Source organism: Chinchilla lanigera, unplaced genomic scaffold (genome assembly GCF_000276665.1).
Source record: "Chinchilla lanigera isolate Chin_1 unplaced genomic scaffold, ChiLan1.0 scaffold00152, whole genome shotgun sequence".
NCBI lineage: Eukaryota > Metazoa > Chordata > Mammalia > Rodentia > Chinchillidae > Chinchilla > Chinchilla lanigera.
The window spans coordinates 1,446,246-1,461,966 of record NW_004955553.1 but is presented as its reverse complement, the minus strand read 5'-3'; the positions used below and the strand labels follow the sequence as shown (position 1 = coordinate 1,461,966).

The 15,721-nt window shown below is 48.5% G+C and overlaps 1 protein-coding gene across 1 annotated transcript; it reads right to left on the bottom strand.

Moving 5' to 3' along the window:
• Positions 1-3,639: 3,639 nt before the first annotated feature.
• On the bottom strand, positions 3,640-8,661 carry LOC102009995 (CMRF35-like molecule 6). The gene is made up of 4 exons (XM_005412239.2): positions 8,306-8,661; positions 7,507-7,839; positions 5,750-5,879; positions 3,640-4,797 (listed from the first exon to the last, which is right to left on the bottom strand). The coding sequence occupies exons 1-4, from the start codon at positions 8,364-8,366 to the stop codon at positions 4,650-4,652; spliced, it is 672 nt and encodes a 223-aa protein (XP_005412296.1). The 5' UTR covers positions 8,367-8,661; the 3' UTR covers positions 3,640-4,649.
• Positions 8,662-15,721: the final 7,060 nt, after the last annotated feature.

Here is a 15,721-nt window from a genome sequence, read left to right as displayed (position 1 = left end):
GCTTTGCCGCTGAGCTAAATCCCCAGCCCTCTCCTACTCCTTTCTTTGGGAAGGGAATGACCAGGCCTGAATTCAGGCATGGTGTGTGTGGCTCACTGGGGAGCATGGAAACCACAACCAGGAAGTAGTCACCAAATGCTCTGTGCCAAGATATACCAACTCTGACCAGTAGGAGGCTCCCAAGGTCACTGTGAAGCTGAGATTGCAAGGTTGGCCCCTCTTTACCGCTCTCTCTGAGACTTTAGTCTCCACCATCTCGGCAGGTTGTGTAAGTAACCCAAGTAGTCTTTTGCGCCAGTACTTGTCATATGGCTGGAATTCCTCTTCCTACTGACACTGCATACCCAGGGACCCCTCAACAGTGTGAGTCACAGCAGTGTCCACAGCATGGGATACCGAGAAAAAAACAGTCTGGAAAATACATGCCCCAGTTCTAGGCCCTCACAGATGGGCAAGGTCAGGGTCTCCCTGGGTCAAATCTTCAGGGTTTTGGGATCTTGAAGAGGCAGCCGGGGAGACAGGCCTTGTCAGATCCGGGAGTTGAGCCTGAGGGGTGAGTGAGCATGAGCATGTGTTGGACAGTGACGTTATTTGGAGCATACGGTTATGCTAATGTCTGTCACAGGTGTCGCTCTCTCTTAGCGCTGACTCTATCCAGGGCCTTATCCAACTTTGCACTGCAGCCTGGAGGCTCCCTGTGAGACAGGTACTGGCTGCTCCTGGCCAACTCTCTACTTCCTGCCCACTCTCCTCTCCCTACCTCCTCTATCAGCCACTCCTCTCACTGTCCTGTCCTCTCCCACTAAGGACAGAGTTTCCCCTGTACCAGGCTAGCCCTGGTCATCTGGACCTGCAGGAGGAGTCGTGCTGAAGGCAGCCATGCAGTCGTGTCACTTGTGGTCATTTCTCCAGCACAGATGTCACTTACCCCAACACTGGGTCCAAGAGGAGACAGAATACAGACTAACGCCCATATTCCCATTTCTGCTTCTCTGCCCTGCTGTGCTTCTTGGTCCACCGAATCTTATATGATCTTTGAGCTGTGCAGGGCACAGGAAGTCCAGGAAGAGACTTTTCCTGAGCTGGTGGGACATGCCCAGGTATCAGTGCTACTGGCTCCTCTCACTCCCAGTGACTGGGAATGTACATGGCCTGTGGGCTGGGGTCTGTCCCCTTCCCACAGCTGCTGGACTCACAGTCATACACATACCTGCACAGCAGAACCTAGTTGGGGCATGTTCTTGGTGGTGGGACCTCCCCCCTCCGAGATATATCACTTCCTTATTGTCAGGATGGACTGTCCTGGGAATGAGGGCCAAAGCTTCCCATTTTCTCTAGCTCTAACAGTGACTACAGAGTGACCGTATCCTACCAACCTCAGTTTAGGCTCCAACAGAGTGTTCCAACTCCTGACATCCCCATTTCTTCCTCTGGCTTCACATAACTCAGCAAGCTGTCACTATGGGTTCTGGCATTTTCACAGTTGTGGGGGACCACCTACGTGACTCTCCTTAAAAGGGTTGCCTCAGTTTTGGCTGAGCCTAACCGTATTTCCATGTATGAGCTGGCTGGGACTTTCCTTATCCCTTCAGTTGGCTTTAAGCAATGCATATCGGTCTAGCTGAGGTGCTGGTGGTAATCTTTGGAGATGGCAGGCGTGTTTCCCTGACCCTCTGCTCATGGCACTCACGCATTTCCCTCCACTCTCATGGTCACTCAGCCTTAAGCCACTCCCTTCTTCACAAATGAATAAAATCTGGGTTCAGTCCTGGGTATAGGCCTTTGTTCCAGATAATCATCATCATGGCTGGACTTAGGACCCCTTGGCTCCCCATAGCTATAAATATGTCTTAGTGTCTTTATTCTCACCATGGGTTGCACGAGATATGGTAACTTCGAATTGACTTGCTACAATTCTGCTAACTTTTCATGGAATTACAAATATAAACTTCCTGGGCTGTGAGGAGGACTGGGAAGGGCTCTCTATACACAGTGTCCCATCTTGGTGCCGAATCCTCAGTCAGAGTACTTATCCCAGATCTAGGTGTGGAGGAGTGATCACAGCACCTTGAGACCCTCACGATCCTGTCTTGTCTTCTTGTCAAGTTCCACCTCCCACTGAGAGTTGGGGACAGAGAACTAAGAGTAGACACACTTCAGAAGTGTGAAGGGCTGAAACAAGGAAATGGGGACAAAATATTGTTGTCCTTTGTGCCATATTTCCTAGAAGATTGATGAGGGCATGTCAAGGGCCAGAAGCTACTCACTCTTTCCAGAGTTAATCATGACTTGTCAAGCTCACTGTTGCTTACAAATTACACTATTGGAAGGGTCTGATAATAGTCATCTCCACTCCTGCACCAATCACCACTTCCTGGTTCTATTTTATACCATACACTCTTTCTCTTTTCTGTGTTTCATCTTATATGTGTGCATGTATTTTTGCATTTGTTAATTGTTTCTGGCCGTGAACTCCATGAAAACAGAGCCCCTTATTGTTTATTTGCTGCTGAACTTCAATCGATCATTGTCCAGTGCATGGTACATGCTCAGCAAATACTTGCTGAATGGAAACACTGGGTAAAGATTCCCAGTTCCATGTTTATAGCAGCACAATTCATAATAGCTAAATCTTGGACGCAGCCTATCTGTCCATCAACAAATGAATGGATAGCAAAATGTGGTATTTGTACACAATGGAGTACTACTTTGTCATAAAGAAGAATAAACTTGGGTCATTTGTGGGAAAATAAACACACCTTGAAGCCACAATGTTAAGTGAAATAAATCAGGCACACAAGGTAAATAGTGTGTGGTTCAGACACATAACCTAAATATCACACAGTTTCTCTTATATGAGAAACCCAAAACATAAATTTGCAGAAGGAAAGTGCTAGATCTTTTGCAAGAGATGGAGGGAGTAGGGAGGGAGAAGGGGAGGGAGGTTAAAAAAAATTAAGATGTGCTATATGCATATACGGACTCCCCATAAAGAATGTAATCATGTACTGCAAACATGTACTAATAAAAATTAAAATAAAATAATAAATTAAAAAAAGGTTGTCAGTCCTGGGCCTCCTTCAGACTACTTTGGAGAATGGTGGTAGATTAGGTTTACCATCTAACATCTCTACAATGTCCCAACTTGTGCAGGTGCAGGTGACATCTGTGCTGGTTGAGTGGTGAGGATCACATGGTGTTTAATGTTGGCAAATTCATCATAGTGTCCTTGGACCAACATTTCCTTTATCCACACAAACAGATATGGTCTACTCTCATGAACAAAGACTCAATCACCTAATAAAATGTTGCATCTTACCATTAACTTCCAAGCAGGTCCAAGAACCCATAGTTCTGGATGAAGAAGATGTGAGGTCCCTTGAGGAAGAAACAGTGAAGGACCTTGCTATGCCACTGAGAATTTATAATACTGATTTTCTGTCATCCTTTTCCGGTGAAGCCTAAAGACATTTTTCAGGGTGATTCTGAATGAGGAATGGAATGATCAGATGTCAAAACAATTCTGGAAAGTGTCCTGGGGTAATGAATTAATATTGTCCTTTAGTTATTGTGGACTGATCAGGCCCACAATCTCCCAAATGAGTGTGAGGTAAAGGTTTAAATAAAAGAGTCAAGTGGTATTATTTTAGGGCTCCAGGAAGGTCAAAACCCTCTAGCAGAATTCAGGATTCTCTGGGGGTTGAGACAAAGATCTTCTCTGGGCAGCCATATTTATTTAGTTATCAAACAAAGAAGGGCAATACTGAAGACAGGCTGGGAACTGCACAAGGACTTCTCCAAGTAAGAGATTATGTTAATTTAGCAGAACTATGTTATCTTCAGGAAGATCTCCACTCAGGAGTGAGATGCCTGCTGTTACAGTCTTTATCTAGTTAATTGAGGTTGGAGCCAGGTGTCCTTAGCTGTGGCCTTGTCCTGTTCTTTGAAATGTCCAGGCTTCACCCTCCATTACAGGCCTTAGCTGGGAACAGTGACTCATGAGGTTCACTTACTATGAGTCTGCTGCCCACCTCCAGACAAGGGGACTAGGCCTTGGACAGACTCAACTAAACATGAAAAGCCAAATTGTTAATTTAAATCTTGCTCAGAGCTGCTCCATAGTGGTCTCCATCTCTAGGTCCCAACCTTAGGGACCCAATATGGAACTTTGGTCCATGAGTCTGAGGAGATCAACGAACATTATAGTTGATTCAGGTCTGAGAGAGAGCTCAGTGAATCATTGAAGCTCTGCATTGTCATTTCATGAATTAACAAATGTGTAACTAAGTAGACAAATACAGTGACTGCAAGAATCACACACTGGCTCTATGAAAACAGTGAAACAAAAGCAAAGCCCTGTGTTGGGTAGGATTAAAGACTTCTAGGGTCTTAGGAGTACTGGTAGTGATCTAAAGTTAATCTGGCAGGTACATATGCAAAGCTGATATGCAGTCATACTTTGAGGAGGACAGATCAACTAGGAACTCTTTTAATATATGAGGGTGGTAAACAAGGAAAGATTTTAGAGAAGATCACAAAGATTATTCTAATACATATGTGGAGAGTGACAGAGGGTTCATTGGTCAGAAGGTCATACTCATCCATCACAGAGTTGTGTCTCTGGACAGGGCCTCGATGGGCAAGAAGTGTTACTGGTTCTCATACTCTGGATAACTTCGCCTCCATCCAGAGCCTCTCTGTGACCTGTTTACCCAAAGAATGGCACTGAGCATGCTCAGGAACAGGGGCACCTTCAGGAAGACCAGGAGCATGAAATGAATGCTGCTGAACAAGGACCTGTAGGGAACATAATGACAATGAGCCCCTTCACTGGAGGAGGCCCTGGTGCCTGGAATCTTGCCTCTGTCCTTGACTCTGTGGTCCTGTATCCACAGCAAACTGTATAAGGTCCACTCCTGGACAAGGCAGCTTTACCTGAAGGACCCATGTCCCTGACAGGCAGCTTAGGGAGTAGCCTGGAATTAGCACCTCTGCAGGAATAGAAAGGGCAGGACCATGAGAAGGAGGTGAGGGGAGCCCAGGGCTACAGAGGTGAACTGTATTCATGAGCAGGATTCTATCTTGTTCCTTCACATTTGGGGGCTCTCAGCTAGAGTACAGGAGTCAAAAATGTGACTATTAGTTTCATACTTGCTTTCAGAGGGTTGGGGCCTTGTCTCATCACAGCCAATAACTGGTACCCACCCTGGACATGCACAAGGTCAGCTTGAAGAATTCATGGTTATTGGAATGACTGATGGACCCAGTTCAAGTCTATCTACATAGAGAGCTGAGTGTGTCAAAACAAGCTGACACTTCTGATCAGGGAGGAGGAAGGAAGACGAGAGAGTACCAAGGCCACCAGAGCCTAGAGCACCTGTTCCTTCCAGCCTCACCAGGTCCTGGTGAGCAACACATTTGTACTTGCTCTGCTCTCTGCCTGGGATACTTACTCCAGACCTCTGGGTGCCAGGTCCCTCCAACCCTGCAGCCTTCACTCATGTGGCTTCTAATGGTCAGTGCCTCCCCTGATGGTCATGTAGGAGATAACATCCCCACCACCCTCCACATATTTTCCTGACCACTGACAATTGCTTCTTGACACGTTCATCTGGATTCTTGCATTTATATAGAAACTTCTGTGCTGAACTGTGATTGCTAGGTTCAGAAGGGGCCCAGAGGAATGAGACACAGTCCCTTTATCTCCTTTCTCCCAGCCCAGACACACAGTCCAAATGTAGGTCCTTACCGAGGCTGTGGGCTGGGACTGGAGGTGTCCCCTCTGGTAGTGATGAGCGAAGCGTGCACAGACAGAGACAGGGGAGGTCCTGTGGTGCTTGTGATACCCTTAAGGTGCGAGACTGTGGTTGTGGCTGTAGCTGAGAGTGAAACACAGGTTAAGTCCCTCAGTGACATCCCCAGGGTCTCCTACTCACTGTCACCTGTGTGGCCTCCAGGCCTGTGTTCTTACTGAACAAGTCTAATGGCCATACCTAGGTCTGATCAGGGCTGTTATTGTCATTCCTTCAAAAGTTCACCATGGCTATGTGACACTTACAGATATGAGAAATGGTTTGCTAAGCAGGGGGACTTGAGCATTTGCATAGGTACTTGATACAGGGTCTAACTCAATGCCAGCCAAATTTTAGTACTCCCCCTTGATCCTTCCTGGGGACAAACACAATGAGCCTACTTACTCTGCTCGGTCTACTGAAAGACCCATGCCCCTCACTCTGTCCCACTCTGCTGAGCAGAGATTGACACAGAGAAATGGGAAAAACAGGTTCCTGGGGCAGGGGTGATGGCAGAGTGAAGTTTCACATGAACGGGGATGGTAGGGGTATCTGTGATGAATGATGAGACCCTAGAGCCCCACATTAACACCCAGGCCCATGGCCTCAAACAGGCCATTGGACAGTCCTCCTTGGGGAAGGAATAACCAGAAGAAAGATCTCGAGAGACAGAGACCTAATAGACTCCGTGGAGAGTGATCTGACCCACAGCCAGATGGACAGTGATATTCCCTTCAGACACCCAGCAACATCAGTGAACTTTAGTTTCTCACTTTTCAGTATGAACCTGCAAAGGGCTGGGGAAGGAAATTTGCCCTTGGGGAAACTGAAACCAAGAAGCAAAAACTCAGATGAAGAAACTAGAGACAACTTCAGATTTCCAACCCTAAGCATTCTGCCCAGCCCTTAGAGAGGAGTACTGGGTTTGGTTCCCATGAAACTAGGGAGGTTTTGTTAAGGATGATTTGTAGATATGAAGGAGCACTGGGGTCCATAGTAGTGAGAGCCTATAAATAGTCCCTAGAATGGGGAGATAGAGCAACCTAGAGGGGCTGGGCCTGGTCTCCCAAAGAAATAGGAAGTTGCACACAGGAGTCTGAGCTCCTTCTTGTGTTCCTCCAGTGACAACTTAGAAGCCCTGAAGACCCAAACAGTGAGACTGATGTCTCAGAACCATTCAGAGCAGGGAAGTGTCCTCCAAGGCCCAGAACTGAACAACTTTGATAGCAGGGAGTAATGGGACCTGTCCCATTCCAATAGGGGTGTAGAGTCAGGTCCAGGTGAGAAGTGAGGTCCTTTTCAGAAAGGATAAGACCTTAGATAGAACAGTCAGTCAACAAAGAAGTTTGGTCTCAGGGATGGTCCTACCCCATACCTGACAAGGATTCAAGTCTGAGGCTGTCATACTGAGGCCAGTAGAGAATCTCAAACAGCTCAAGTGTTCCCATGGGGCTGTGTGTGTGTGTGTGTGTGTACACAAATGTACATCTATGCACATGTACATACATGCACAGCACAGGACAGACAGGCAGACAGGCAGACAGACAGACAGACAGACACACACACACACACACACACACACACACACACACACACACTGGGTTCTGAGTCACTAACTCATCCAGCCCATTCTCTCCTATTCCAGTATTATTTCAGGGAGGGAGTGACAAGGCATACGCACAGGCAGCTCTGACTCTGATGAGAAGATGCTCACCTGGGAGAACAGACACTATAACATCGACGGTGGGATCTCTTCGCCACGATACATCAACCCCACACTGGTAGGAGCCTGCGTCCTGCAGGGTGAGGTTCTCCAAGGTCACCGTGAAGCTGAGGCTGGCAGGATGGTCCCTGATGGTCGCTCGGCCTTGCCTCACTGCTCTCATTGAGCCTTTAGTCTCCACAATATGGTCACATAGTATCACAAATGATTCTTTGCACCAGTACTTGTTACGTGTCCTGTCTTCCTCGTCATACCAGCACCGCACACTCAGGGATCCTCCCACGGTGCCAGTCACAATGCTGGGACCGCTCAGGAGAAGACAGCCTGGAAAATACAAGCTCCAGTTCTGGACTTCAGAATGGGTGGGGTCAGGGTCTCCTTGCATTAAGGTCCTTCGGGCCCTCAGGTCTGGAGGAGACAGCCAGGGAGACCAGCTGTGCCAGACCCAGGAGTCAGAACTGAGGGATGAGACGCTCCCTCCTCCAAATGTGGGAACAGAGAGAGGGATTTCCATGGAGATGCATAGGGCTAGGTAGGAAAACATTATGTATACATGTGTGTGAGGCTACATGTATGTGTATACCTGTGTGTGTGTGTGTACATGGATGTGTGGGTGCACCTACATGAGAGTGTGAGGCAGGTGCTGGCCGCGCCTGGCCATTCGCCTGCTCTCCCTCCCATCCTTCTTGCCTCACTCACCTTTATCAGCTACACCTTCCCCGCCTCCTGTCCCACCCCTGCCCCCTTCCACTCAGGATGGAGCTTCCCTTCCAGGCTTAGCCCCACTCACCTGGAACCTGCAGGAGGAGCAGAGCCAAAGGCAGCCACAAAGCCATGTCTCCTGGGGACATTTCTCTAGCATTAGCGTCATCTGCACCAGCACCACACCCAGAAGGAGACAGAAGGGGGCCTCCTCACAGAGTTCAGTGAATGTGTCGCCACTTCTCTCCTGCTTCTCTCTGTTTCCTGGTTTACCCTTTCTGGATGTGATACTGGAGATGTGCAGGCTGAAGTAACTCAGGGAGAGAAGCTGCGCGCACTAGTGCTCCTGCCCCTGCACCTCAATGACATTGCCTTCTCTCACTCTCAGCAATTGCGCACATTCAGGGCCCATGTGTTGAAGATGCCACCCCCTTTCCATAGCCCGCAGCTGGTTGCCTAACACCTAAACACACAGACACACGTGAGCGCAGGCATGCACAGCAGGGTTTATGTAAAGTATTTCCCCCTTGGTGGGACCTCCCACCCTCTGTGGTGAGTCACTTCCTTGCTGTTGGGATGGCCTCTTCTGGGTGTGGGAGCCAGAGCTGTTCATTTCTCTAACTCTTGGGACCACAGAGGGACCATGTTCTACCAACATTCAGCTTAGAACCCACTTGGGGTACCAAATTCTTCTGCCTTCACACAACATGTCCAGAGGCAGTGTGAGCCTTAATACTTTCCACAACATCCCACTCTAGTGCCCAGTGTGCAGCTGGGACACAGATCACCCAGGCTGCAGCCTTTTCCTCTGTGTCTCCTACCCCAGATCTAAAAGTGGGGCAGCCATCACTCATGTTGGACGGAGTTTTGGAGAATGGATGAAAGAATGAATCTCGCAGACCTCTAACCTTCAGAGGACTCTGGTAGCCAATACTAACCATTTCCTGTTCAGATTGAGAGAAAAGGCGACAGGATATTCCTGGAGCCCAAGGATCCCCCTGACCCAGAGAGGCATCTAGAATGCCACTTGGCTAGATTGATGTCTCCTATAGAGGGACATTTGCACTTGCCGTTCCCTGAGCTTGGGGCTTTCCTAAGCCACATGTACACACAGTGTGTTCCTCATCCATTCCCAACCCATTCATTTCTAGTCCCAGGTTAAATATGGCCTAGTGACCCCTCATTTTATCTTATTTCAAGTACATGAAATTCTCCACCTCTGACCTTTATGCTTCTTCATGGTGCTGTATGTGTTTTTCTGTTAATTATTTCTATCTGCACAACAGATGGTATGACCCATGAGCACAGGTCTCAGTGTGTTTATTCACTGCCAACCCCTGTGGCATGATCAGTGTTTGGTAAAGGATGAGCTCTCAAGAAGTGGATGCTACGAGAATAAATGGGTGAGGCCATCCAGGACTGGACACCTGGGCCTGCAGGAATCATTAGGGTGGTGAAATTCAGCCATCTTTGGTGTTGGTAAGTTCATCATGGTGTCCTTGGAACTGAAATTGATGAGTAGCCCGTTAAAATCTCCCCTTGTACAAGAGGACAAGGTTGAGATTTAGTAAGTGGAAGCCTGAATGCAATTACAGACCAGAGTATCATGGTCTCCCAGTTAAATTTCAAACTAGGGTTCATGCAATCCTGGTGCTGGTACAAAGGTTGCTTACCTAGGAGCAAGGACATCTTGGAGAGAGTCACCAAATGCTTTGTGCCTTGGTGTATGGACTCCATGCTGGTAAGAACCTGTGTCCTGCAGAGTGAGGCTCTCCAAGGTCACCATGAATGTGAGATTGGCAGGATGGGCCCCGAGGGACACTCAGCCACGCATCAGTTCTTAGCACAGAGGGTCAAGAGTGCTTTTACGCACCAGTAGTTGATGCATGCCCTGCCATCCTCCTCATACAGACACTGTACACTCAGGGATCCCTCGCAGTGCCTGTCACATTGCTGGGACCACTGAGAAGGAAACAGCCTGGAAAACACAAGCCCCTGTTTTGGGCCGTCACACCTGGGCAGGATCAGGGGCAACCCCAGGGTCAGCTCCTCAAGACCTTCAGGTGGCAGAGCAGAGAGACAGGCTTGTCAGACCCAAGAGTGGGGAGTGAGGATGAGGATCATCCTCCTCCAGCGGTGGGAACAGGGACAGAGGTATCCCTGAGATGGGAAGGGGCAAGTGGGAAAACTGCGTGCACATGTGTATGCGTTTGTGTGATTGTGTGTCTGTGCACATGTGTTTATGTCGCTGTGTATAACTGTGTGTGTCTCTATGAGAACATATGCTTGTGCGTATTGAACCAAGATGTCACTCGGATTGTGTGATTATGGCAATGACTCACAGATGTGCCCTCACCAAGCACTGACTCTGTCCTGGGTGCAGGGACCTCAGTTCCCCAGCGCTGTGCACAGCAGCATGGTGGCCAGCCTTGGCTAATCCTCTGCCCTCCTGCCCTGTCTCTTTCCCCCACTGAACTCTATCAGCTGCTCCTTCCCCACCTCCTGTCCCACCCCTGTCCTCTCCTACTTAGGACATAGCTTCCCCTGTCCAAGGCCAACACCACTTGCCTGGGATCTGCAAGAGGAACAGACCCGAAGGCAGCCGCATACCATGTGCCTTGGAGTCATTTCTCTAGCACAGAAGTGATCTTGCCTAAACCAGGGCCAGGAGGGGCCCAAATGGATATACCTCACAGAGAACGCCGTGTCCACATCCCTGCTTCTGCTTTCCTGCCCCTCCCTGTTTCCTGGTCCGTCTATCTTGAGTGTGATGCTCAGTTGGCCAGGATGCAAGATGCCCATAAAGCCACCCAAGCTAGTGCAGAAGACCTGGTTGTCAGCAGCATAGGCTCCTCTCACTCTCAGCAACTGGGCACATCCAGTGCCTGTGTGTTGGGGACCTGTCTCCTTCCCGTAATGCCCAGACTTATAGTCTCACACATACTCCCACACAGCAGAACATAGTCCGAGTGTTTCTCCCTTGGTAGGACCTCTCCACCGCTGGAGATTCCTCACTCCCTTATTGTCAGGATGGACAATCCTCGGGTGGGGCTAGAGCTATTTTCTCTAGCTTTAATGGTGCCAGAGAGGGACTCGATCTGCCCATCTTTTAGCTTAGGCCCCTATAGAAGTGCTCTGACTCCCTCTGATCCCCAGCTCCTCCTTTGGCTTTGCACAGTAGGTCAAGTGGGTGCTGTGACCCCTGACACTTTCTGGCAGAGCATCCTCACTGGGGAGTGGAGTGTGGCAATAGGACAAGAGAAGAATGTAAGGTCTCAGAGTTCAGTGGCAGCGGCTCCACGAACAGGGTCACAAGAAGAAAGGACGTGTACTCTGACAGGGAACTAAGCACAAACCAAGCTTTAATATAGAACATGGAGAGGGCCAGGAAGTTCCCAGGGTGTGTGGATGCACATGTGTTCTAAATACCATAAGACTGTAGGACTTAGCATCCCATTGTCTAGGAGGTTGGATGGAGCAGGACCAGGCCCAGGACCTACTCACTTTTTTCACCAATTAATCACATCTTGTCAAGCTCATCCTCACTTGCAAGTTGCCCTATTGGAAGGATCTGATAATAGTCACTGGCATTCTCGCACCAGACACCACCTCTTTATTTTACTCTATACACGCTTCATCTCTTTTATGTCTTCTCATATGTGTCCATGTATTTTTGCCTTTGTTAACTTTCTTTCTGACTGTTGGAATGTGAGCTCAGTGAGAATAGAGCTCTTTTCTGTTTATTCACTGCTAAACTATAATGCCAGATCATTGCCTGATAGCGCACTGGGGTCCTTCACAGTGAGAGTCCATCTCGGTCCCACTTGTCCCTCTACCTGAGGGGAGGCACTTTCAGGGGATTCTTGGGGTTCCCACCTGTATTTTAAAAAGTGCCAGAGGAAAGGGGGGACAGTTAAGCCTGAAGGCACTAAACGGAGTCCCTTGAGGGAACACAAAGCCCCACACAAGAGCCTGGACTACAATTTTTTGCCTCTGTGGTAGCCACTGAGATACCCTGGGACCACAGCCGTGAATCTGGTCTCTCAGAACCTTCCATAGCAGAAAGCCGTCCACTTAGATAAAGATCGGAGCAGAATGATAGAGGATAGAAGATGCTCTAAGGGTCCTGTTCCCATGGGGAGGATGCAGATAGATCCAGGTGAGACATGTGATACCCTTTAGAGGGAACATGACCATCATGAAGAGTCAGTGAGCAAAGAGTCTTGGGCTCAGGACCAGTTTTGTGCATACTTGGAAGCACTCAGGCCTGAGACTGTCAAAGGCAGGTATACAGAGGGTCTGGAGGAACACAGGTCCTGCACTGTGCCTATGTATGTGTACACACACACAGGGTCACGTGTCAGGGTGTATATGCATACATATGCACACGGTCACAGGCAGACATAACTCACACAGGAACTCTCACACTGGTAAGGGCACACTCATTCACACACACTGTGTCCTGAGTCACTGCCTCACCAAGCCCACTTCTTTCTTAAGGGAGATTTACCCAGCCCTGGAGCTGGCATGAGGAGGTTCTCCTGGCAGCACGGAAGGTAAGATCCTGAGGATACAGTATATTGACCCAACACTGGTAGGAGTCTGCATCCTTCAGGGTGAGGTTCTCCAAGGTCATTGTGAAGCTTCAATTGGCAGAATGGTTCCTGATGGACCCTCAGCCACTCCTCATTCCTCACTGGAATCTTTGGACTCCACAATGTTGACTGATTGCTCATGTAGCACAAGGGATTTTCCGCACCAGTGCTTAGTCATTTGCCTTGAATTTCTCTTTATTGTCATTTGCCTTGAATTTCTCTTTACTGTACACACAGACACTGTACAGTAAAGGAACCCCCCAGAACCTGTTATGACACTGGGGCCTTTCAGAGGAAAACAGTCTGGAAAACACAATCTCCCATTCTGGACCTTCACAGATGGGTGGAGTCAGGTCCTCAGAGTCCTTAATCTGCACGAGGCAGAGGAGGGAGGCCAGCCTTGCCAGACCCAAGAGTCGAGACAGAGGAATGAGGAGCTCCCTCCTCCAGAGGTGAGGACAGAGAGATGGGTGTCCATGGAGATGGGATGGGCCCAGGATGGGAACACACAGGGTATACTCATGTGTTTGTGTGACTGTGTGCATGTGTGTGCATATGTGTGCATGGCTGGGTAGGTGCGCCTTTGTGAGAACACGTGCTTATGTGTGTGTTGGACTGTTGCACTGGATTGTATGATCATGGCTATGAGCATCACAAGCTCTCCTGTCATTCAGCATTGATTCTCTCCAGGATGCAGGAGCCCCAGTTCCCCTGCACTGTGCACTGCAACCTGGTGGCCACTGAGAAGCAAGTACTGGCCACTCTTGGGCACTCCTCTTCCCTCTTCTCTCCTCATGTCACTTGCCTCTATTAGTCACTCCTTCCTCACTTCCTGTCCCACCCCATCTCCTCCTGCTTAAGACAGAACTTCCCCTGTGTAGGGCTAGCCCTGCTTACCGGGGCCTCCCGGAAGAGAGAAGCTGAAGGCAGCCATATGGTCATGTACTTGGGGTTATTTCTGCATCAGAGATGTCTTTGCTTCAGCACCAAGCCTAGGAAGAGAGAAATGGGAGACTCCTCCCAGAGAGTCTTATGCCTGCATCTCTACTTCTGCTTTTCTGCCCCTCTGTGCTTTCAGTCCATCTGTGTCAAGTGTGATGCTTGAGCTCTGCACGGTGCAGGATGTCCAGGGAGAGGAGCTACCTGGGCTGTTACAGATGATCCCGGGCCTCAGTGACATTGGTTTCTTTCACTGTCATGACTGGGCACTCCCGTCCAGGGCCTGTTGGTTGGGGATCCACCAATCCACCTAGCCCATAGCCACTGGACTTACATTCATATATGTGCACACACAGCAGATCTTAGTTGGGGCATTTCCTCCTTGAAGGGGTCTCCTTGGCCTTGGATATATGTCTTTTCCTGTTGTCAGGATGGTGCTGAGGGTGAGGGCCAGAACTGTCTATTTTCTCTAATGTCACTGGTGGCCACAGAGAGGCTATATTCTTCCATTCTTTGGCTTAGAGATCCAGAGTGATCTAACCCAGGGTCTTCAGCTCTTTGTCTAACTTCGCACAACTGGTCAGGTTAACAATGTGACCCCTGACACCTTCCACAGCGTCCTATCTTGGTGTTAGGTCTCCAGACAAAATGCATATCCATGGGTCATCGGACTTGTCTTCTTGTTCCCCTGCCACCAGATCTAGATGAGGAGCAGCTGTCCAAACTCTATTCCTTAGTGACTGCAGGGACAGAGAACTGAAAGAGGAGAGAGTTCAGATCTATGAAAGGCAGAAACCAAAAGTTAGTGTGATATGAGGTTGACCTATGCTCCATATCCCGAGCACCTAGAGTGCAGTTTCAGAACGAATAAGGTAGTTTGTTATAAGTTTGTGATGACTTTCCTGGTTACAATGACCTTTCAGATAAGGCATGGGTAGAGACAGGAAATCCCCAGGGTGTGTGGCTGCGTGTACAGTATTCCTAAGTTGGAAGGTCTCATTCCCAAAACAGAGCATCACATTGTCCTGGTAAATGGATGGTAGCAGGTCAAGTTCCAGACCTTATTCACTTTTTCTCTTGAAGCAGTCACACCTTGTCAAGTTCATACCTGATGACCCTATTCAGAGAGTCTGATTTTCCTTTATTTATATTGTCTAAACCAATAAATAAAGACTGAATAATCTAACAACAGGTTCTCACAGCTCCTTATTGAACTTCCAATCATGAACTGGTCCAAAACCCATAGTTCTGGAATGAGGAGGATGCCAGGTTCCCTTGAGAAGGGGTGGAGGAAGGACATTGCTATGACATTAAGAATTTATAGTACAAAAGTTCTACTGTCTTTCTCTGAAAAAACCTGAAGACAGCTGGGTGTGGTGGCGCACACCTGTAATCCCAGCACTTGGCAGCACTTGGGAGGCTGAGGCAGGAGAATCATTGTGAGTTTGAGACCAACCTGGGCTACAAAGTGAGCCCAAGGCCAGCTGGAACTGCATAGCGAGACCTTGTCTGAAGAAGACCAAAAAAAAAAAAAAAAAAAAAAAAAAAAAAGAAAAAAAAAAGAAAGAAAAGAAACCTGTAGACATACCGGGCTGGTTCTGCAGGAGGAAGGGAATGATCAGATAGCAGGAAAATCTTGGAAATTGTTCAGAATGGACATCTACATTAGGGACCTGATGTGACACTTTGGTCCCCAAGTCAGAGTAGGAAATTGTGGAGATCAATACAGAGGGCAGTGTTGACTCAGCTGTAACTCACAGGGAGACCCATGCATCCCTGAAGCTCTGCATAGTTAGCTCCTCAACTAAAACATACATAGCCGAGTAGACAAGCCAAGAATCTGAAATAATCACACACTGGCTCTCACACCTAGTAAGTGTGAACATTCTGGGGAGTCAAGTTCATGCAAAAGTTATGAAACTTCCCTCATCTGTGAAAGTGGTGAACCAAAAGCAATGCCACACTCCTGG

Bases quoted from the DNA above. Each gene is read 5' to 3' on its own strand.
- LOC102009995 (XM_005412239.2), bottom strand. From the start codon at position 8,366: ATGTCCCCAGGAGACATGGCTTTGTGGCTGCCTTTGGCTCTGCTCCTC. The intron at 7,840-8,305 runs GTGAGTGGGGCT...TGTATTTTCCAG, and splicing joins GCTCCTCCTGCAGGTTCCAG to GCTGTCTTCTCCTGAGCGGT. The intron at 4,798-5,749 runs GTAAGGACCTAC...TGTTCCCTACAG, and splicing joins AGTCCCAGCCCACAGCCTCG to GTCCTTGTTCAGCAGCATTC.